Raw genomic sequence first — 23043 nt, 5'->3', positions numbered from 1 at the left:
CTACCCTAAATTGTTTCTCCGGTCTGGCCATTTCTACCATGGTCTAAGCCACCAGCATTGCCGGTCTGGACACCTGTCCCCAACCCCTTTCAGTCCTTCAGTGAAGCCACTGTGATCTTTAAAAGAGTAGACTGAATCACATCATTCTTTTGCTTCACACCTGTCAGTGGTTTTCCCATCCTCTGAGACTGTTAGGGGCTGAATTATGTCCCCTCACAGATTCACACGTTGAAGTCCTAACTCCCAGTACGTCAGAATGTGACTATTTGGAAACAGGGCCTTTAAGAAGTGATTACGAGGTCATTAGGGTGGCCCTTAATCCAATTGACTAGTGTCCTTATAAAAGGAGGGGATTCGGACATGGACACAGAGAGGGAAGACCACGTGAAGACACAGGGAGGCGACGACCATCTGCAAGCCAAGGAGAGAGGCCTCAGGAGAAACCAGTCCTGCCCACACCTTGGTCTTCTACGTCCAGCCTCCAGGACTGTGAGGAAACAAATTTCTGTTGTTTGAGCCACCTGGTCTGTGGAACTTTGTTCCGGTGGCCCCAGCTAACTAATGCAGAGACTGAAAGCCCAAACTTAGCACGGCCTACAAGGCCCTATGAGACCTGTCCCTGCTGTTTCCTCCCTTCACGTTTTGACTTAAATGTCCCTTCCTAAGGGAGGCCTCTCCTGACCTAATCAGCCCGTCTAAATAGGTGGGGGTCTGCCTCTGCATCACAGAATCTTACTGCTTTCCTTCGTAGGCCTCCTCTTGGTTCCAAGTGTCACATTCATTGCTTTTGAGATGCAAACTTTGTGTGCATTTGAACGTTTCTGAGATTTTGAGCCCCAGTCGCAGTCACTGGCTGGTCAGACTTTTAACTGCCGGCTTTCTTTCGTCGTGAAACAAACAATTAGGGTGACTCTGATGGCATCTTAGATTCGGGCCAGGGCAGTGCAGATGTGTCTGTATGATTATTTGTTTACTCTCCGTCTTCCCCGTTAATCCGCTGAGCCCCCCGAGGACAAGACTGGTCTTGTTTCCTTCCTTGCTGTACCCACATCGTCAAGCACTACGTAGTGCCTGGGACTGAAACATAAATTATGCCAAATGACGGTTACCCTTAGAGATGACAGACGGCGACTCTGCAGGCAATCAAATGTTGGTTCTTCTGAATTAGGGCTTCTTAGCTGGCAGGCCACGGCTGGGTGTGGGGGTACTCACCTCACCCCTGCAAAAGATTTAAGAATCCCCCTTCAAAAATGATTCCTAATGGTGCCATCTGTTCCCCGGCCAGGAGAAAGCCTCAGACTGTGTTGAAGGAAATGTGCCCTCCACCCTCCCTCCTCGCCCCCAGGCCTTTGGTCAGCCACCTTCGAACCCAGAGGAAGTGAATTTCATCTTTGGAAAATGTCACCCACTTGGAGGGGGCTCCTGAATGAGAAAACTCATTTATAAAGTCTCTGGGCAGCTTTTTTTGCCCATAATCTTTTGACCGTTGAATAAATGGCAAGCTGCCCTTTTGTCCCCTCTGCTGGAAAATTCAGGGTGGCTGATTATGTAGACGCCTGCCCCCCTGGCAGGTTGCACGGCTCTTTTTCCTGCAGTGAACGAGCCCTGGGTTCCTGAGAAGGCTCCCTGTTCGAGGCAAGGCCCTCACCAGAAAAGCCTCTTTTGAGCCTGGAGTGGGAGCTGAGTTTGCAGTGGGGTTTAGGCACGTCCAGCCACGTCCTCTAAAGCATCTAATTCCCCCACATCCATGAAGGAGAGAGCTTTGTGGTTACGTTTTAATGTCACAAGGGGCCGGGGTGAGGGCCCTACTGGCCAGGTGGGGGCGGGGCAGGTAGCTTGGAAAATGGGAAAATGAACACATTGTAAAGATCGCTATTCTACTCCCTGGAGGAGGCAGCTGTTTGTTGGGCAAGTCTTTCACTAGGTACCTGAGCACAACCCCCCTGTCCGAGACACCCCAGCCCAGAGTCAGCTCCCAGGAGGGCTCCAAGGGGCCCCAGGAAGACCGCTCGGCCACTCTTCTGTGACAGGCGGGAGAAAATATGCCCTTCTCCCCACTGGAAAAATAATTCCCATTCTTTCCTTAATCCGCAGGCTGTGGCTGTAAATACCTGAGCATGCAAACATCTCACTGGGGCTGGTGGGGATTAGGCCAGAATCAGCCTGGCCCGTGGCATGCATGGAGCTGAATAAACCAGGGCCCAGGGTAGGGAGAGGTGCTGCCCCAGGGAGTCACAGGTGACGGGGAGAGAGCACATAGAGGGCCAGCCAGCCTGAGGGGCAGAGCCAGCCAGGCCCCCTGAGCAGGACTTTGCAGAGGGCCCCGGCCACTCCTCTGCCCTGAAGAGCAGCCCCACTGAGGGTCCTGTTCAGTGTCATCTGCCTTCCCCGAACACCCCTCTGCAGGGAGCTTTCCAAGGAAGTCTCTCATCAGAAAGTCCCAGCTCCTTATCCTCCCCTTCCGCCATGCTCTTTCCCGAATGCCCTGCTAGTCCCTGGATGTCTCTGGCACCGCCCACAGACTGCTCACCCAGAGGCGCCCTCTCCCTTCTCCCCGTGGCTCCAAGCCCACCTGTCTTCAAGGTAAAGTCCTACCTAGTTCGAGTTCCACTTCATGCATGAGGACCCTCACTCGTCAAACATTTGCTCATGTTGACTTCTAACCCCTGCCCTTGGTGCTAAGGGCATAGTCCGGTGTGCAGGAGGCAGGCTGGCGCGTCATGGTGAGGCAGTGATGCGCTGCAGGAGAGAAGGCGGGTACCTGGTACCTAGTACCTGCTACCTCGTAACCCCCACCTGGGAGCTAGAGGGAGGTGATTCGTGCTCCCTGGTTGGGTAATTTGGGTGATGCAGGACCTGGGAGGGGAGGTGGGGTGTCCCAGTGCTCTAGATGGGGGACGGTGGCGGCACAGGACCGTGGATATGAGGGAAAGCCCCTGGGGGCGGGGGGACGGCTCCGGGAGACAAGCCGTGTCTGTGAGCCGCTCAAGGGGCTCCCAGCCTGCCTCAGAGGCCGTGATCCCCAGCAGGTCTCTCTGAGGTCAGCCCAACCCCGGGTCAGATGGAAGATGCTCGGGCCCTTTTCCTGGGGCTCGCACAGGCATCTCTCTGCTCCCTGTCCCTCTTGCAGGTGGGCTGCTTCCTGAAGACACCGAGGTTCCCCATCTGGGTGGTGTGCAGTGAGAGCCACTTCAGCGTCCTCTTCAGCCTGCAGCCAGAGCTCCTGCGAGACTGGAGGGCCGAGAGGCTCTTTGACCTGTATTACTATGACGGCCTGGCCAACCAGCAGGAGCAGATCCGGCTGACCGTTGGTGCGCCGCCCCCACTGGCCCGCGTCCTCGGCCCTCGCGTGTCCTCGGGGCGGTCAGAGAACAACGTAGACCCTCAGACCCGTGTCTGCACCGGGGGATCAGAGAGCGGCTGTTGGCGCGTCCTCCTACAGGAGGAGCCGGAGCAGGGCCTTGAGAAACTGATAGCATTAGAGGTGGTGTATGGGGAAGTTGAGAACACAGAGTGGGGAGCCCCGAACACCATGCCCACAAGTCTGGGTTTTCTTCTGCAGGCAATGAGGAGCTATGGAAGGTTTTGGAGCAGGAGAGTGATGGGATCAGATGTGTTTTTAGAAAGAATTATGCTGGTAGCTGACGGGGAGCAGGAGGGTGGGGTGGAGACTGGAGGTGGGAGGCCGTGAGGAGAGCGCTGTGGTCCAGGAGAGAACCAAAGGGCAGGAACAAGGATGGGTCCAGTCAGGATGAGCAGCGGGGCAGATGTCAGAAGAGTCAGGTCCCAGGAGGTGGGTTGTTGGTGCCAGCCTTAAAGAGTGTGTGTGTGTCTCTTAAAGCACGTTCAGACCTCGGGCTGAGTGTGTGTGTGTCTCTTAAAGCACGTTCAGACCCCGGGCTGAGTGTGTGTGTCTCTCTCTCTCCCGGCCCCCAGACACCACCCAGACCATCCCTGAGGACAGAGACAACGACCTCGTCCCGCCCCTTGAGCTCTGCATCAGAACCAGGTGAGTCAGGTCTGTCTCTGGCTCTGGAAGCTCACCTGAGTGGCTGGGAGGTGTGGGGGTTGGGGGTAGTCGTACCCGCAGGAGGGAGGATGGGTTTCTGGATTGCCCCAACTAAGAGTCTTTGGGGAGGCAGGACCTCTGCAGAATGGAAAGACGCAGTCCTTGGGGCTTGTTTGTACGTAGCATTTTGAGGTCTCTGTGGCCCAAGTGGAGAAGTGTGTGGCCTGTGAGGTGACTGTGTCCTCAGACAGCTTCTGAGGCTGCCCCTGTGGCAGGGGGGTGGTGTGAGTAGGTGCTTCCCGAGCTCCGTCCTTGCTCACGGCAGTCACCAGCATGTGTGCTGAGTGCTGTGGGGCCCCGTCAGGAGGAAGCACAGGTAGGGGGACAGGTGGGGGAGGGGCGGGGTGGGAGGTGTTTGAGCAGGATGGGAAGGTGCGAGGGCCTAGCTCCTCAGTGGCCCCCAGGGTGTAGCTCTGAGCTGGCTTCCTGCAGCAGAGGCGCCCTCTGCATCTGGGGGGAGCAGCCCCCTCATTCTGTTGGTGTGGGTTGGGCCCTCTGAACCCCGAGCAGAGGTGCCCTGTAGCCTCAGACACAGGGTGGGGGGGTCTCCTTGACTCCCCTGTTCCCGCTCAGGCTCGGGGTGAGTTGGGGCTCACTTGACTCATCAGCCCACTGACAAGGCCCCAGGGCTGGGAACAGAACTCCGGAGGGCTGTGGGGTTGGAGCTCTGGCCCCCTTCCTCCCAGCCTCACGCGGGCCCTTCACAAAGCCTTTGGGTAGTGACTTGGAGGCTTCAGGGTGCAGTGGGGGGAGCAGGCGTGGGAGGGAGCAGGTCTGCATTCCAGTGCCTTCTGGGGAAGTGCTAGAACTCGCATGTGGTGAGTGTGGGTTCTAGAGTTTGAATCCTTTCCATTTTCTGGCCATGAGCTGTTAGACTTCACCTATGTGTCCCTCACACTATCAGCTGTAAGACTGGGAAAGTGGGAGAACCGAGCACAGGGCTGTTGTGAGAGCGCCCGGTATCCCGCCAGGTGCTCTGTAATAGCTCTCACGGTTTCTGTCTTAGCGGCCTGTGCTGCGTTGTGACCTCAGGCGAACCTCATGTCCCTGACTGTGAAGTGATTGGCTTGGGGTGGGCGACGTGGATAATGCTGAGGCCCTGGGGCTCTGACCACCCGTGATCCAGGGGGTTCACTTGCAGCCTCGGGGTGCTGCCCACCTGCAGGCTAGTGAGCCCTTGACTGGAGCCATGGCCACAGTGGGGACACCAGGTGGGGGATGCAGGAGACGTTGGGACATCCTCATTAGGCCCCACCTATTCGTCCATCTGCTCATCCATCCGCCTGCCTGCCCACCAAGCCAGGGACAAAGCATTCTTGTGGGATCATGTGCTGGCTTTTCTTTCGTCGGGAGGATTAAAGGCCCATGCGGGTTGCTTTCCTTTCATGTACAAAGGGCCACTCATTCCAGGTGATGAGAGAAGGGCAGCAGTGGAAAAAGGAGGTGACGCTGGCCTTGGCACCCTCCGCAGGATGGGGCCGGGGACCACAAGGCATCCTTCCTGCAGGCGGGCCTGCCAAGCAGGGCGTGGACCGCACGCTGGGCACAGGCCCCGCCCACCTCCCCAGCCCCGAAGGCCTCCATCCGTCTCTGAAGGGCTTTGGGGGGCCACCACCCAGGACCTCTCCAACAGCCCCTGCTGAAATAACTCCTCTTTTCCCAAGAATGGTTCCACTGCAGGACTCACCAGTACCCCCAGTGGGCCCTGGGGTTGGACATTGTGGGCTCACCCTAACCGTCCAGCGCTTGACAATGACTCGGGGCTCTGGTCTGTCGGGGAGCTCAGTCCAGGGTCGTCTGAGCATGAGCCTGTGCCTGGAGTGCCTCTTCCTCTTCTGGCCGCTGTCCCCTTCTCCCAGGGCCCCGCCCGTCCCGGCTGTAGCCGTGTGCCATGATATGACGGGGGAAACGGGGGTCGCTGCCTATCGCCAGGAACGATCCCTTGGCCTGGGGCGTATGGTCCAGGCTGAGTCCCTGCCCTGCCCTTTTCTGTTCCTGCTCGCTCTCAGGGCGTGGGGGTCGGGCAAGGCTCTAGCCATGCTTCCTAGTCCTTTGTAAACACAGATAAAAAATCACATTTGTGCAGCACACAGGGTTAGGGACAACTGGCCTGGCGACTCTGTTGGCCCAGACTCCAGCCAGCCCCCGATGGATGTGGGGATCAATACTCTGACACACTTGTCTCCGTCTGTGGTTTAGCCATTGGGAAGATTTGCTCTAGAGTGTGGTCCTCAGGCTTTAGCAGGCATCCCTAGAGGGTGTGGTAAAGCGCAATCAGTGGGTCCTACCCCCACGGGTTCTGGTTCAGTAGAGCTAGGTGGGGCCTTGGAATTGGCTTATCTGGGGAGTTCCTGGGAATTGCTGGTGCTGCTGACTCAGGACCACACTCTGAGAACTTCTGGTACCGGGTGAGGGCAGAGCCTATCCCTCTGTGGCCCTTTCTGGCTGCCTTGTGAGTCAGATGTCAGGTGAAGAGCTGAGCCTCTAGCATCTGGCCTGCTGTAATACTCCGGGCCAGGGGTCCTTCCTTCCTGGCTCTGGGGGCTGCCCCACCCCTCCCCCACTCTCCCCCAGGTAGGAGTATCCATCCTCTGCTAGGACTTTCCCGAAACCAGCTGCCTGCCTCTTCTATGACCTCTACCACCTGCCCCACCATGGTGGGTCCACCTGGACTGTTAATGTGGTGAAATTTTTCCCAGCATTATTCTCAGAAAAGCTAAGTGGGTGAGTGAATAGTGGGAATGCTGGTTCTCCCCTCTCCTCCCAGTACCCATCAGATAACATACCACTGTAATGGGAAACAGCAGGCCCAGCCTCCTGGAATCCTGTTCCAAGGGGTTGGATTACAAAGGCTTTGCATTTTGTTTTCATCCCAGATTCTCGAACAGCTCAAAGGGAGAAACTTGGGAAAGTGGCCTTCAAGGTCAGTGAAGACCCTGGGGAGAAAGGCCCTGCCTCCTGGGGGGATGAGCCCTGCTGCCCATTGGAGGTCCCCGCCCTGACAGGAAGGGGGTACATGTGGTGCCATGGCCTGAACTCAGGCCACATCTCAGGTCATTACCACAGGATGGACCAGGCCCCTGGGCCCATCACTTCAACCTCATGGAATCCCTGGGCTGGACTCCATGGAAGAAATAGCCAGATAAGACTCTGGGTTCTTGCTCTCGGAGAGTTCACAATTGAATAGAAGTCAAGTTCATGATCCATTCTGTCCTAATCCAGGCAGAGATGGGCTGCCTACCCTTAAACCTAGCTCTCTTGCCCCCTAAGGACCTCTGATGCTCACCCTGACCCAGCACGGAGCACACCACACCCTTGGCCGGCTGGCAGCTTGCTGAGATCCACGGAAAGGCCCTTAAGACACTACCTGACATGGGTCTTCCTTTCACAGATCGGGGTGTCCGGAGTGGAGCTCTGTGCCCCAGGCCATACCTTGACTCACAAACAGCACAGATCCTGAAGCATAGGCCTTTGCTGTCCCAGCCCAGGGGAAGGTCACTGAGTGGGCAGTGTGATTTCCCACCACCTGGCTTTGTTGCCATACTGACATTACACAAGACGAGACTGTTGGTTTTGCTTTTGGGGAAGAGCATCCTAAGTCGAATGATCCCAGGTCCCGTGCCGCCTCTGCTCTCAAGTGTGACTCGCATCTGGGCCTCAGGGAGTGTCTCATTACCTATATGCTTATGTCAGGAATGTGGGGTCTGTCCTCCTCACCCCAGTTCCCGCTGCTCTCTGCTCTCTGACCATCTCAGCAAAAACAACTCATTTATGGTCATTTCCAAACCAGACACACACAGTGACCTCTTGAGCTTCCAGCCTAGCCAGAGTGGGAGAAAATGAAACAGTTGTCTGTGGTCCAGAGGAAAGATGAAAGAACACACAACCAGGGCCTGGGGCTGGGCCACAGATGTTTCTGTTTGGAGGCTCAGACAAGAAATTGAAAATATCATTTCAGCTGTGAACAGTGCCTTCCAGGGGCTGGAGCTCAGTGCCCAGGTCTCTCAGCTGTATCCCCACCCGCCACTGCGCCGGTCCTCACACCTCAGCTAACACCTTGTTGCCCAGGTACCCTCTTCACAGTGCCCCTCACCCGCCAAAGGAGGGTTCCCTGGGTGCTCCCATGGCCCCAGCCGCTCTCTTCTGATTCCCTGTCCTGCAGCCTGCACACACACTTGCCCATTGGGTTCCTTGCCCTGGTTGGGTTCGCAGATCACTCCACACTGTGACAGAAGGACGGGAATCTGGAGACCTCGGTCCTGGCTGTGCGGCCATCACGATGTATGACCTCCAGAAGGCTTGGTTCTGCTCTAGACCTCAGTTTCCTCATCTCTTGCTGAGGTAGAAGGGTCCCTTCCCTGGGCTGTTGTGAGGTTGAAAAAGGAGAGGCAGAAGCATTCCCTTTCCTTTGGAGACCACAGGGAGGAGGAACAACCAGGAGGAGGCAGAGGGAAAGGGACAAGAGAGGATAAGGGCCATGGGCTGGGCTTTGTGATTGCCCGGGTCAAAGGCAAGGGAGAGTGCAATGCGAATGGAGACAGGCTTCCCCACTGGGCCCCTGGGGCTCCTGGAGGATCAGCTGCTGGGGAGGGGTGTGTTCATCTAGCAGCACCCCTGGGAACCTGTGCTTTGGCACTGAGGTCTTGGAGGCGACAGAGGCGAGTGACACCAGCTCTGTCCTTGAGGGGTTCACAGTCTCGTGGGGGAGGGAGGCCCCATGATAATATGGTGCTGAGGGAGGAGCCCCAGGCTGCTTGGGGGTCAGAGCACACTTCTAGAAGGAGGAATCTTGGATCTGATCCCGAGGGATGGTTGTTCCAGGTGGAGGGCACAGCACAGGCCAAGGCCCGTAGGGGAGAGACCGCCTATGGAGCTCATTCCAGAGTGTTCTGATCCCAGTGGCTGGAGCACGGGAAGGGGCACTTGGACAACATGATACTTGTCTGGAAATCCACAGTGAGCAAGAGTTCTGTGGTGTATCTCTACTGGTCAGTTTGGGGGCTTTAAAACCTGGCCTGTGCCCTTCTCCTTGCTGATATAGGCTCTACTAGACATCTGCCCCCCAAGATACATTAGTGACATCAATGCAAAAGTCTGTGGGGGCAGGTGACCACTGCGCTGCTCTGGTTTAGGGCCCCGGGGAGGGAAGGGCCTCATCTGTGGCCCTGAGGTGGGCCCTCTCTGTGATGCTGAGCCTCCCCGAGCTCCAGGGACCACAGCATCTTCACGGAGCTCAACCCCTAAGCCAGTGGTCCTCAACCAGGTGATTTTGTGCCCCAGGGAATATTTGGCAATGTTGGGAGACATTTTTGGGTATTGCAGCTGGGGGAGGAGGGTGCTAAATACCCCACAGTGCACAAGGCAGCCCCCAGAACAAAATTACCTAGCCCACAATGTCAGTGGTCCGAGGTCGAGAAAGCCTGCTGGAGACTCTCATGCTCAGCCTCCTGATCTAACCCTGGGTGAGCGAGCTTTCATTCTGCCTCCTGCACTGTCTACGGGTCCGTTTCATCCCTGCCCTCCCTCTGCCAGCCCCTAATTGCATACGCAGAGCTCTGTTTACTGTCCTTGTAATTGACCGTGGACTTTCCTACCGCGGAACCATCCATCCCCACACAAACACAGCAGCCTTGCATCTCAGCCCTTGCCATTTTAAAAACATCTCTGCTTTGATTTTCATCAACTGTAAACTGCTTTTCTCTGCTGCTTCTAATACTCTCCCCACCATTGGCACCTGTTGGCTGGGATGGGGTGGGTTAGTTACCTCGGTAAAAAGCCTTGAAACTAAGCACCCCCACCACCTAACTGTACGACTCAGTGACTGTTGGTATGGCATGGACATCTCAAGTGGTAGACAAATATGACTCAACCCCGCACTGAAGCCAAATCCCATGTTGCTGGGATCTGAGATGTTTGCAGATTGGGAGCTCATAGAAGGAACTTCTCTCTGCCTGTCAGAGTAGGGAGGGTGAAGGCTGGGAGGGATGGAGAGGGATGGGAGAAGGGTTTTGGCTGAGGATAGATCTTATGGTAACAAGAAGTCTGGTGTACTTCTGACTCCTGCCACCGCCACCCCTCCATTCTTACCACGACTGGGGCAAGAAACCACTCTGGTCTGGGCAGTGGTTTTCCCTTTGCAATCTGGGATCCTGATGCCTGCCTGGAGCTAGACTACAGGCAGAATGTCACTCTCCTCCATGTCTTCTTTCTGCTGCTTTCTGGGGGACTGGATTCAGGATATAGCCCTAGTGTCTAAGACTTGGATAAGAAACTTACAGAGGCTGATGCTTACCTATAAATCGTAATAGAATAATAAAAGCTTTTAGTGACATGCTTCAAAACTGCAAAAGATGATGAACAGAGAAAGAAAATTGAAAATCTCAAGTTGTATGGTAGAATCGATTAAGCCCCGAGTCACGTTGCTGCGTGTTGCTGAAGCACTATTAACCCACTTGGTGCAATAGGTCAGCCTAGTCCCTCGGAACCTGTGATCAGCACAGTGCCTTCCCAGCCTGTCTTACCACCCCCAGACCCTGCTCAGTTGTGCAACTGAGAGCTGCATCCGTATTCCCTACTGGCTGGACCTATAGGGGCCACCCTGCAACATCATCAGGCTCCAGCACCAAACAGAGCGGGCAGTGGGCACTCGGCGACCGAGGCGTGGTCTGACTTCTCCCAGCCACGTTGAGTGGTCTCCAGATACAGTCCCAGTGCCTCTTGTTCAAGCAGTGACAGACACTTTGACACCGATGGAGTCCATCAAAGTGGCTCAGCCCCCGAGCACCTACTAGATCCCTCTGGATCTGCCCCAGTGCTGACACGTGGCAGCTCAGGAAATAGTCGAAAGCACCCGGACACCACAGAATCACTTAAATCCCCCACAGCCAGGGGAACAGTGGTGCCAACCGTTTCGATTCACATGACACGATCAACAATGAAGGGGAGGCAGGGTCGGTGGATGAGTGCAAGAGGGTTATGTGTCTTGTCACAGGTTATGTTTGGAGTTGTGTCTTGCTAAGGTAGCTTTTCCAACACTTAGTCTGGAGAAGAGACTGTGGAATGTGTGCAAACTTTTTTGCACATCCAGACCTGCTTCTGAACATCTGTGACCAGAAGGATCCCAGGGGTCAAATGGCTTAGGTGTGAAAGGTACCTCGCAGCCTTTCGTGCAGGAAGGAAAGGGTTGGCTGTCAAAAAGTCATATACCACCCCATTTTGGGTGGGCTGTCCTGGTGTCACAGGGCATCATCAGTGATACTGAAGAACATGCAGAGCTAGTTTTGAAGGACTAGTTTCCTAAGACAGTGTAACAGTCATGGCTTGGCAGGTTTTCTTCTATTGTCCACCCATTTCAGCCTTTTATGCTGAGGATTTTAACGAAAAGATGCAATTCAGTGTTCATATATAGACTGGATAAAAATGTCTCAGGACATTGACTGGTGTGCACAATGCAGGGCAGGGCTGTGTCTTGTGTCTAGACGGTGATGAACACTCCATTCTCGTGTTCCGTCTATCCTCACAGTGTGCTGGTTGGAGCTAGGAGAACAGCGGAATAGCCACTGTTCCAAAACGGACAATATGCAAATATTTCCCACACCAAACCTCTCCCTGGGAGCAAGACACACAGAATTACCACCAAGATTTTTTGTCTTCAAATGGCGAGAAATCTTTTTGCTCGTTTGAAGAGGAATGGGCTGGTCTAAGATGTGCAAAAAATTCAACAGAGGAAAATACAGTCTTTACAGATACCAGGAAGGTGCCTGTAATCAAGAGCAAAGTAATTTGATAAGAGCAGAGTGAGTATGAGTCCCGTTGCCTCTGGAAGGCTGTCCCTGTTAACCTAAAAGCCAGAGACATTGATGCGGCAACTGAAGCAAGGCACGGACGTGAGGAAAGACAAAGAGCAGAAGCCTGAGGAAGGAGGGAGAAAGAAATTCAGAGGGAGTCTGTGTTCTTCATGAAGGTGGAGAAGGTTGGGTTTACAGCCAACCACTACTGAAACCTCGGGGTGCTTCTGAGCATTCAGTTGGGAGGTGCAAGCGTCTTCCTCTGGGAGACCCTGTTCACTCACCTGTCACGGTTCCCACCTCAGGGAGACTGGACTTTCCAAAGCAGAAGCACAGTTAAAACGAGGGAAGTTTCTTTTTTTCCCTCCTCTGTTGGCCGTTAACATATTGACTTTAGTCAGAAGAAAAACTTCAGGTTTTGAAAAAGTCTGTTCCCTCCCCAAGAGTCTCACTGTGAAAAGCATTTCGAGAGCCTAGTTTCAAACTCTGCACCCTAACACTGCTGTTGAGGTATACACATCTGCTTCCGGGTTCCTGTGATCTCAGGATGTATGTATATGTATTAGATACCCACGGCCAGGTCTTGCAGGAATATTCCTTCCGCCAGAAATGTGATTCCTCTGAGTTGCTTTAGAAAACTAGTGTGCCGTGTATTAAAATCAGGTGTTGGGGGGTGCCTGAGTGGCTCGGTTGGTTAAGCGTCTGACTCTTGATTTAGGCTCAGGTCGTGATTTCGGTGTCGTGAAATTGAGCCCTGCATTGGGCTCCCCGCTGAATGTGGAGCCTGCTTAGGATGTGCGCTCACTCTCTCCCCCTCTGCCAACTCCCCACTCAAAAATAAATAAATGAATAAAAATGTTTAAAAAATTAAGTGTTGGGTCATTCCATAGTCACACCTCTAATAGCTTTTATTTTGGAATTGAACTAGTATTAAATTATATCTAGCCCTGGACTACATAGAGTTAACTCACTGCTTCTTAAGACTTCATCAAGTAATTAAAAAAAAAAATGCAAATCTGTGTTTTACTGAGCTGCTCCCAGCCCTTCACTGGCTTCCCGTGGCTCTTAGAGCAAAGCCCAGAATCCTTCTGAGGCTCCCAGGTCCTGTGTGGTGCCGCCTTGCCTGCTTCCCACCCTGGGCTGCACCTCTCTCCCTCCTGTACTAGGCTCCAGCACCTGGAACACTCCAGGATTCTCCCTATCTGGGTCTTCCCACGTGCTATCAAGTACCACCATCAGGCACCCCTGGAAGGTGGCTGGATCCACATATGTGTGGATCACTCCCATCAGCTCAGGGCCCTGCAGTGCCAGGCACAGAGGAGGTTCTCGATAAACACTTGTGGCATGAATGAATGAATGAATGAATGACCTGCCACTTCTGTCTTCTCCGTGGCTCTCTGGGGTCCTAGGTATGTTTGTGTTTCGTGAGGGCCTGGTGTGTTGGTTTATATGTGTGTGGAGAGGCGAGGTAGGGAGGTTGGAACCAGAAATCCTCAAAGCCACTAAGACAGGACCTTCAGGTGAGTGAGGGCAAGAGATGGCTCCTGTGTGGGCCTCTGCAGCTCTAACTCTTTATCTGTTACTCTGCTTGTAGGTGGAAGGGGGCAGCGGTGAACTGGAACGGCTCAGACCCCATCCTGTGACCCTTCCTGTGGGTAAGCCTATGGCTCTACCACTCATCGCTGGGGGGTGACAGCTGAGCCCCAGGCCTCAGGAACAAGTCTCTCAGAAGAGTGTCACCCCCATCTGGGCCAACAGTGCTGCAGAAGCATCCAGAACCTCCCTGCCCCTTCCATGAAGGGCCCCCAGGACTGTGATGAGGGCCCAGAGTGCTGCTATACGGCTCCCTCCCAGCTGAGCCATGACTGCCAAGGATTGGACCGCCTCTGTGCTTTTTGTCTGCATCCCTCCCTTGCTCCCTGCTGGGCCACCTCTCCCCTCTTCAAGCCTGTGATATGGTTAGCCTGGGCACCCTGGGCTCGTTATTTCTGGTAGTTGGCTTTCTATAAAGCAGGAGTCAAACCCATGCAGAGGACGGAGAGACTCATTTCTTCTGTTGTGGCAAAGGAAGCATGAGGTCTGCGTGGTTCATGGCTGGGGTGGGAACAGTGATGGTGGAGGGGCCCCAGAGTCCTGGAGACCTGTGAGCTAAGACATCACCTAATGAGAGTCTCTGCAGGCAGGCTTTGCCCTCTGGTCCGGTAGTGTCCCTGGCGGGGCTTCTGGTCTAGCCTGATCCTGTCTGGATCAGCCCCAGGTCTAAGGCACCAGGCTCTGTAAGGCAACTCAGGCCACCTGGGAGCCTGTCTCAGGGCAGACCTGGATCCCTGCGAGGCCCCAGGAGGATGGTCATGTGGACCTGGCCAAGTGCATATGGGGGAAGAACCTTCTAGGGAGGGACCTCTTGGCCACAGAGGGCAATAAAATGAGAATGAGCAGAGGGATAGTCCCCCCCCCCCCCACCGCCCCCCGGTGGCTGCAGTAAGGCACTTGTGAAGAGAACTGCCTGAAATATGGATAGGCAGAGCCTGGGGACGCCCTCATGTTCCAGAGCAAGGGGTGGGGGGGATAGGTACAAATGGGAAGAATAATCACTCATAAAGGGAAATTTGTACAGTTGCAGCATCCTTGATTCCATGGGGTTACATCCTACTGGTTTTAAAAAGGAATATGAAGTTAAGGACTGTGCTCTGCAATGGCTCCCAACAGTGGGATGAGCAAGGGCACCCGGAGGCGGAGCACTGGCCTCGGGGAGCCCCCATCATGAGCCCGTCCATGTGAGGAGCCGGGAGCAGCATGACAGCAGAGCGCTCAGCAGCGTGGCCCCGTGCCGGCCCCTGCTGCGCCCAGCGAGCGCTTGGGCTGGAGCTCTGAGCTCCGAGCTCCGCAGCGGGCCCCGTAGAGGTGGGTGTTTGCACGAAAGGACCGGGGTGTGAGCTCCTCCCATGTCTGCCCTGGCCCAGGGAGAGGCCCAGGAGAGTTGCAGACACTGGCTGGCGGCTGGTCCCAAGCCTCTGTGTGCCCTTCCGGTGCTCAGGACGCAAGCAGCTCAGGGACCGTGTTCCCTCTGCAGCCCTGGCTAAAAGGACATCCCTTCTCTTTATGTGCCAGGCATTTGGTGGTGACAACTCAACGGCCTGTTTTGCATTCTCGTGGGCCGGGCATGAGTCGTGGCTGGATTATTGTGGGTCTTTAGGGAGGAGCCGGGAGGGAAGTGAGAGGGCAGGGCGTGCTTTGTCCAAGCTGTGTGGAGGCCCCCCTGGGGTTTGCTGTGTAAACTCCAGTGGCCATTCACAGCAGGCGTCCAGCAGAAATGCTTCCTATATGTCCCTGAAATGTTTATGCATTTGTTTTCCTTGGCCAGAGACAGGCCGCTCCAGCTGAGCACCGGGGGGAGGAAGTCAGTTTCCCTGTAGCAGGCTTGTTTATCAGCCTGGGAAGGAAAAGTGTGTCTTTTCAATGAAACTCACTTAACCTCCTGACCAGGGTCCTGTTGGCAGGGCTGGAGAAATAAAAATATTCCCAGCTTTGCTTGAAAAACCCAGTTCCAACAAATTATGGAAACGCTTTTCTAGAAGCCAAGATGCAGGTACATGCAGTTTGACACCCGGTGCCTGGGGCTTCCTGGGACGCAAGATGAGCAAAGCCGTAGCACCACCCTCTCCCAGGTCCGGAAGCGAGAGTGGACCCACAGTACGGCCGCCAGGTCTGCAAGAATGAAATAGAAGCCCATGCCTCCTTGCAGGCGGCTGTTCTCCACCCGAGGCACAGGGTTTTCTAGGGAGACTGTCGGTAGGCTTCAGCGGGTCCAGAGCCTCCCGCCCAAATTATATTCAAATCTTTGTGTTCATGTACGTATGTGTAATTTTCCAGGGAGAGGGTCTACTTGACTTGGGCCAGTACCCTCCTGAATTCCCCAGAAAAAGTTGAGTCCTAGAGCTGAGTGGCTTCCCCAGGACCGACCTGGGCGTGTCCACCCCATCTGTGCTCAAACGTGGGCTGGGTTAGTGAACAAGCCGATCTCAGGGAGGTGCGAATTCTTGGTCTCTGGAGGAAAGAGCCAGTGGATCCTGCTGCTCTTCCAGCAGTTAAGAGCAGTCTCAAGGCCACTCAAGCCCGTACTCTGCCATTAGTGGAAACATGCCCCTCCCCCTGCTCCTAGGCGGGCGTCTAGTCACTAGGGACCTCTCCCGAGTCGGATGATTCCTGCTCTGTCCGCTGCTGATGGCGGCTCCCAGTACCTGCTCCCACCCAGCTTCTGGTGGTGCAGTCAGCCTCCTCCTTCCCCTTTTAAGAAGACCCGAGTCTTCCTTCTGCAGGATCCACATTTGAGCCATGCAAAGCACCCACACATCTTTGCCTTCCCAGTTCTGGAGGTCACACCTTTCTCCCCTCAGCCTGCCTGACTGCTTAGCCACCCGTTGGGAACAGCAATGTCTCCTGTTCTCAGGTGGGAATCAGGGACCGGCCCACACTGCGGGTGCACATGGCAAGCTTTTAAACAGCTTTCTGGAAGCCTCCCTCACTTGGCTTTAGGAGAGGAGATGCAGACCTCTGGGCCCCATGGCTGGGGGAAGGGATCCCAGCACACTGACGCCTCTCTCAAAGAATTCCTCAGTAGCTACTGGCCTCTTCCACTGCGAGCCCAGTGCTTTCTTCACCTTCTTCCATGGCCAGGGGACGTGCAAATGGTGGCCGAGCCACCCACACCACTGTCTCTGTAGGCTCTTCAGGGCAGCCCCACAGGTAAGAAGAGCAGCTTCCAGAAGAACCGCAAGGATTCCCTGGGGGGTCAGAGCTGGGCCAAGGCTTGGGGGGGGGGGCGTTGGGGGATATCCTCAGGCAGGAGTGCATCCAGAATCCCATCCCACTGCTTGTTTCTGAGCAGAAGGGAAGTTAGGGGTGGGGGCCCAGGCTCTGGAGAGGGCCGGGGAGGGTGAAGGACCAGTCTTAGGCTCCCCCAGGCCGTTGGCTCGGCTAAGCCCTCACAATGGCAAGAGGAGGACTTGTCTGCCCTCATGTAGACTCCAGCCTTGCTACTCAATGTGTGGGCCTTAGACCAGCCGCATCAGCCACACCTGAGAACTTCTTAGAAATGCAGACTCTCAGGCTCCACCCATGCCCCCCTGATTCAGAATCTGCACTTTAACAAAACCGTCAGGTGAATCAGGTTAAAGTGGGAGATAGTTCCGTTCTAGAGCTTGTGACTTTGTGGGGGTGACAGTGGGAGTCCCCATAAGGAAGTACTGAAGGGATGGGCAGGAGCAGTGTCCGAGGAAGAAGCAGCAGCAGGAGCAGAGTCTTGCCTCCACTGCTTCCTGCCTGTGTGACTATGAGCACCTGACCTAAGCTCTCTGGGCCTCAGTTTCCTCCTCTGTAAAATGACCACCGCATGGGGCTGTATTGAGGCCTAAGTGAGTCAGTGCACAGTGAGGTGTGTAGAGCAGGGCCTGGCATGTCACCACGACTTGCTAAGTGTTTGCTCTTAAAGTTTCCGGTGGGGTGGGGGAGGCTCCTTGGCGGTGGTAGCGTCTTACCTAGGCCTTGATGGAGGGGCATGGCTTTGACAAGTGGAGAATTGGATGGAAGATCATTCCAGGTGACATGGTGAGATGGTGAGAAGCAAGAGACCATGAAAGTCCGTGAAGTCTGTGAGTCTCCTGACCCGAGAGTGGGAGTCCCAGAGGATTAGGGGAGGAGGCACAGAGTGGGAGAAGGCCTCAGATGGCAGGCCCCGGGCTGGGACGTGTTCCCGGGAGACAAGGTCTGCTCAGAACTCCACTTCAGATCTCTGCCCCTGGCCAGGGAGTGGGTGTGGGGCAGAGACGAGGGGCACATTGAGGGGCTGCTGCACTGCTCCCAGGAAAGGCAGTGTGAGGGGGGAGGCCAGGAGATGATGGAGGTGACCGATGCTGATGGCCTTTTGCTTCCCAAGGCCCCGTGGATGATCCTCACCGGCCACTGAGCCCTTCCGGGAGCCTAAACTTGGAGGAGGCAATCAGGCTGCCACGTCTATTTGCAAGTATTTCTCTCCAACCGCCAGAGTCCTCCCTACTCCCTAATCATGCCCTAATCCTCATGGGGCTGTGGGAGCTGTAATTACCAGGCAAAAATGTCAGGCATTTGCGATAATAGAGATTGCTTAATGCAGGCCGAGGGGCAGGTTGGCAGGTGGGCGGGAGAGTGGGCGGGCAGGCTGCCTGTGGGTCAGGGTGGCCCAGTGCCAGGGCCTGCACGGTGCTCAGGGATGTCGCTCCAGCAGACCGGCTCTGCACAGGAGAGGAATCCGAGCCCCACACTGGTCAGGGGCTTGGTAGTCACAGTAGCCCATCATTGGCCTTTCCCGCTGTCTCGGGACCGAAGTTCTTTGTCCCACTGTCCTGTCTGCCTTCCCCGGAGATGCCTATCCTATGTCCTGTTCCCTGGGAAATCACTGAAGGCCTTCGCTTTATAGTTGGGGAAACTGAGGCCCAGGAAGTCTTAGTTAAGACCCCTGCTGGGGGGCGCCTGGGTGGCTCAGTTGGTTAAGCAACTGCCTTCGGCTCAGGTCATGATCCTGGAGTCCCTGGATCGAGTCCCGCATCGGGCTCCCTGCTCGGCAGGGAGTCTGCTTCTCCCTCTGACCCTCCCCCCTCTCATGTGCTCTCTCTCTCTCAAATAAATAAATAAAATCTTAAAAAAAAAAAAAAAAAAGACCCCTGCTGGGACATTTCTCATTCACGGAAGGTTCTCTGGGGGACCAGACCACTAGACGGCCTTTGGGCTGAAGGGAATACATCTGGTGGGGGGGTTCTAAGGGGGTGACTTCAACCTGCCTGTCCTTCTGCCTCCCCACCTCGCTTCCTCCTCCAGCTCCATACTCTACCCACCCCAGACCATAGCAGCTGCTTCCCTGAGAAGCCCCTTGCTGCCTGAAGCCTTTGCTAGTGCTCTTTGCTGCACCTGGGTCCTGGCCTCCCGTGACCATCTGCCAAATCCAGCCAGACCCTCAAAGCCTATCTCCTAAGCCCCTACTCTAGGAAGCCCTCTGGGATTATCTAGTTAAAGTGCAGGCCCAGTCCTCCGAATGCCCTCAATCAGCTCCTCTCTCACAGCCCAGATCCCAGTTGGTGGTTGGCACCCAGCTACAGGTTTCTCCCATTACCCCACATGTGCACGTGTGTGTGCGTGCAAACCAGCCCCCCCACCCCCCTGCCACAGTGCCCTGCTTTCCTTGTCCCTGGGCATGGGGCCCCTTGTCTTCCCTCCCTCCCTTCCCTCTGGCACCTGTCCCATCCTGGGGGATGAAGCCCAAAGTTTATTCCCCATCTCTGAAGAAGCCCTCCCCCACCCTGCCTCCAGGCGTAAAGCCCCAGGCACTGGGTTCTGGGGTGGGGAGGCACTGCCTGAAGTCTCTAAACCGTTGATTCCGGGTGTGGTTTTGAGATTAAACCTGGCGCCTTTCCTGTGGCCCTTGATAAGGGCAATTCTGGGTGCTTATCTGGCATTTTCTGTTTTAAGGCCCCTTGACATCTGTGAGGTTCAGCAAAGTCCCACCTCCCTGTGGAGTGGAGCCCATCTCCATGCTAAGCACCCACTTCCTTGTGTCCTGCCTGGGTGTCCACCGTGAGAACTCTCGGGGCTCTGGAGACACGGGTTGTCGGCCCCATCTCTGGACCCTGCCCCCCTGCCTCACGCCTCCCTTGCTCCAGCACTGGGGCTGAAGCTGAGGGGGTACATTAATAATTACATCAGGACAATTGTATAAACACGCTGTGCTGTGCATGGGAACTTTACTCTAAGGAAGGGTTGTTCTATTATTGATTGATTTCCTATCTTGGTGTTCTCCAGACTCCTGGGCTGAGATCCTCCTTGGATTTCATTGGGGGCATAGGGCTCAGACGAGGGGAACTTGTATGGGCTGGAGCAGTCAGGGAGGCTTCTTAGACGGGGGAGGATTGCAGCTGAACCCTGGAGGAGGGGAGGGCAGGAGGAGGGGCAGAGCTACCCCAGGCCGATGGACAGGGGCAGAGCTGCCAGGAGGAAGGGGCTGGCAGGAAGTTAAGGCATATCAGAGCCAAAGGGCTTGCATGCCAGGCAGAGGAACTCATGCTGCCTCCTGAGCACTGGGCAGCCATGGGGGGTTTCAGAGCTGGGCAGAGCTGGCCCCACACTGCTGTAGAAGACTGTGCTGCAACAGCGTGCAGGGTGGCTCAAAGCGCGGATGCCAACCTCTGAGCTCGGGCCCCGGGGAGGAGCAGTAGTGGGAAATCGCTTGCATTTCAGTGCTTCAGCCTACGGAGCAAGGTGGGGGGCCCTTGGGCTTGGAGTCAAGGGCCCTCTCTCCCCTGCTTCCTGGCAGGCAGACCTCAGCCTTGAGCAGCCGGCCCCTGTGTGCGCTCCCCTGTTGGCATCGGTGGCCGCAGCTCTCCCGGGAACAGTCTTTGCAAAACATCCCTACCTCCTGATGAAGGCTTCCTCCGTCTCCTGTCTTGGCAAACCATGAAGGAGGGGGCCTCAATGCGAGGAAGTACCCAGGCCTTTGTTCTGGACCTGGCTATGGCTGGACCCACTGCCCATTGTTTTCGAAGCTATTGGTGACCTTGGGCCAGCCGGACGGGACCAGCTGGCTCCCTTGGGCTTGGCCACCTCCGAGGGCACATGGAAGACAGCCAGGCTGGCGGGATGGCTCCCAGTCTCTCGGTGGCCTTGGAGAGGGCCCCTGCCCATGGGGTGCCCCATCTGTGTTCTCAGAGCCCGGAAACCCTAGCTTGGCCATTTGGGGTGTTCATGGGCCTTAGGGAAACTGCTCATCTCCTGGGGGCCAGGAGTCTGTCAGGCAGGAAAGCACACAGAGAGCTCCCAGCCCCTGCTCCAACACTCATGCTTCTCCCATGCGCGCTGTTGGGGCCCTGGCTCTCCTGAACCTGTGGGTCAGAAGGCCCGAGCTATTGTCTGCTGTGCTCTCCCTGGATTTGGGGGATCCTTGCAGCACCCACCAGGGGGAGTGCACCATAAGGCAGGGGACTATGCAGCCTGCCAGAGTGGTTATGAACTCGGACCTGGACTTTGATGACCCAGGGTTAGATCTTAGCTCCGACGTCTCGGCTGTGTCACCTAAGTGACAAACCAAACGGAAGAAAAAAAAACAAAACCCAAACCTTTCTGAGCCTCAGTTTCCCTCCCTGTAAAATGAGAATAATCATATCCCGTACCTCTTTAGGTTGGCGTGGGGAGTAAGGGCACAGTGCTTGGAAGAGGGACTGGTCCCCTGTCTGTGCCCAGCAGACGTTGGCTCTTCTACTGGGAGCTGGATGGGAGGGTGCAGGAACTGGGGTGGGTCGAACTCACCGAGGGGCAAGAATTGTGACCGTGTGGAATGCCATGACACAGTGAGGCCACCTCCACACCTGGAGGTCAGGCCCTCCTCCCTGATGCCGCTCGCACCTCCCTCCCTATGGCAGCTCTCGCTGGCCCCGTAGCGGCTCCTGGGCTAACTGGATATGTGCTTTTCCTCTGTGGTCACCGCATATGGCACTCCCTTTCTGCTCTGGGCTTTGGTCCCACTTCTGTAAAATGAGGTGATTGGCCGGGGCGGCTCTACAGAGCAGTGACCACTCCCCAAGACAGAGACAAGGGCCAGTGTCAGCTCCCTCCCTCAAACCTTCCACTTCCAGATGGGGAACCTGAGTTTCAGAGAGCCAAGGTACTCTCCAGGGTCTCCAGGCTAACAGAGGGCAGGCATCAAGTTCTGATTTGCTCCCCTGCATCCTGGGAGGCCCCCACGCAGGGCAGAGTAGTGAGAGGCTCCCTGGAACCCCTGGGCCCCTGTCTTCCCTGATTTCTTCCTGAGACGTCAGGGCCTCTGGTAATTCCTGTGAGCGCCCTGGCTTCTATACCTGTAAGCCATTGTGGGACCCCAGTCTTCCCTTCCATGCAGACGTCCCTGTGTGAGCGGCCCAGAGGGAAGGATGGGTCAGACCCCCTGCCTGGTCCTGCCCAGAGGAAGCCGGACCAGCCAAGGTGGGAGCAGGCAGCCAGCCTCCATGTCTCCTGCAAACCCCACTTCCTGTCGTCCCCCAGCCCCTATGGCTTTGGCAACCACAGAAAATACCATGTGCTTTTTTCCTTCTTCTCCACTAATGCAGACACACCTTGGGTTTATTTTTCTAAAGATTTTCCATTTCCTTTTCTGGAAAGTCATCAGGGTTATGCATGTCCCTTTCATCACAAAGGAGGCTGGGAAGAGAGGGGTGTGTCTTTGGTCACCCTGGGAAGGAGTAAGTGAGGGAAGCTGAGAGCCGAGCACCGTGTGACCCTGCTGTGCTCTCCCTTGACACCCTCTTATGCTGTGAAGACTGTTCGGGTTGGCCCTTTCGTAGGAACGTACCTGCTTGCGAGTGAGGAACCTCTCGCTGGGGCAGTGGCTTCCCAAGGCCATGTGGCACAAGGCTGACCAAGTCTGTCCTCTCCTGTGTCCCATCCACGGCTGTGCCCAGTCATGTTCAGAGGCCTAATTGTTTAAGCTCCAAACTCGGCCCCAACTCCCACCTGCACTGGTCTGGGCGAGGAGCTCCCTGAGGGCAGAGGCCCTGAGCCCCCAGCCTGGGTGCACCTGAGGCCGGCAGGGCCCAGGCCGCCGCCTCTGCCCCAGAGATTCAGGCTGTGAGGCAGAGCTCACAAAGTGCACCATCCCTCTTCCACCAGCCCCTCTCTGAGGGTCTGAGTCCCCACCCCTGCCATGGCTGAAAGCCCACCCGTCCATGCCTCCTTCTGCCTGGCCTTTCCTCTTCCCAAACCACCTCCCTTCCTTCATATAAACAAATCTGTCTGCCATGTCCCCTCCTCTAGGAAGCCTTTCCTGATTACTGGAAAGAGGTGGGGTTCTTCCGCTGCCCACAAATCTACCTCACCCCTTCCTGAGGCTCAGGCCTAGGCCTCAGCTGCCCTCCCCTGAACACCCAGGGCTGCCTGGAACCCCTCTCTGTCGTCAGGGCCGCTTGAGTCAGCTCAGGTCTAAGCCAGTGAGTGGTGGAAGGATGGTCTGCTGTGGTCATTGACCATGGTGCTGGCCCAGGCTGAGCACCAAGGGGCATTGTGTTCTCCACACTGGGACTCTCCATCAGCGGCGGACCCCATTGAGGTGCCCAGGCTCAGCCCTTCTCACAGAAAGGCCCAAATGCCCCTAAAACACAGCCTTCTGCCTGC

At 55.9% G+C, this 23043-nt stretch overlaps 1 protein-coding gene and 1 pseudogene across 2 annotated transcripts in view; both read left to right on the top strand.

Annotated features, from left to right (window-relative positions):
* The window catches only part of MINDY4 (MINDY lysine 48 deubiquitinase 4), a 102199-nt gene extending 88317 nt beyond the window's left edge, over positions 1–13882 (top strand). Inside the window, exons 16-18 of one of the 2 annotated variants that reach the window (XM_081800320.1) lie at positions 3131–3311; positions 3937–4009; positions 13451–13882. In XM_081800320.1, the coding sequence (XP_081656446.1) occupies positions 3131–3311; positions 3937–4009; positions 13451–13499 (303 nt within the window). In that variant the 3' untranslated portion in view covers positions 13500–13882. Of the gene's footprint in view, positions 1–3130; positions 3312–3936; positions 4010–13450 lie in introns of those variants that run through there. The other variant, XR_014139225.1, reaches the window with a different exon arrangement.
* On the top strand, positions 10444–13439 carry LOC102730914 (oxysterol-binding protein-related protein 9 pseudogene; annotated as a pseudogene).
* Positions 13883–23043: the final 9161 nt, after the last annotated feature.

Source organism: Leptonychotes weddellii, chromosome 12, assembly GCF_054177405.1.
Source record: "Leptonychotes weddellii isolate Sample4059 chromosome 12, ASM5417740v2, whole genome shotgun sequence".
Lineage (NCBI taxonomy): Eukaryota > Metazoa > Chordata > Mammalia > Carnivora > Phocidae > Leptonychotes > Leptonychotes weddellii.
The sequence above is the reverse complement of the archived record's forward strand: the minus strand, read 5'-3'. Positions and strand labels throughout refer to the sequence as shown.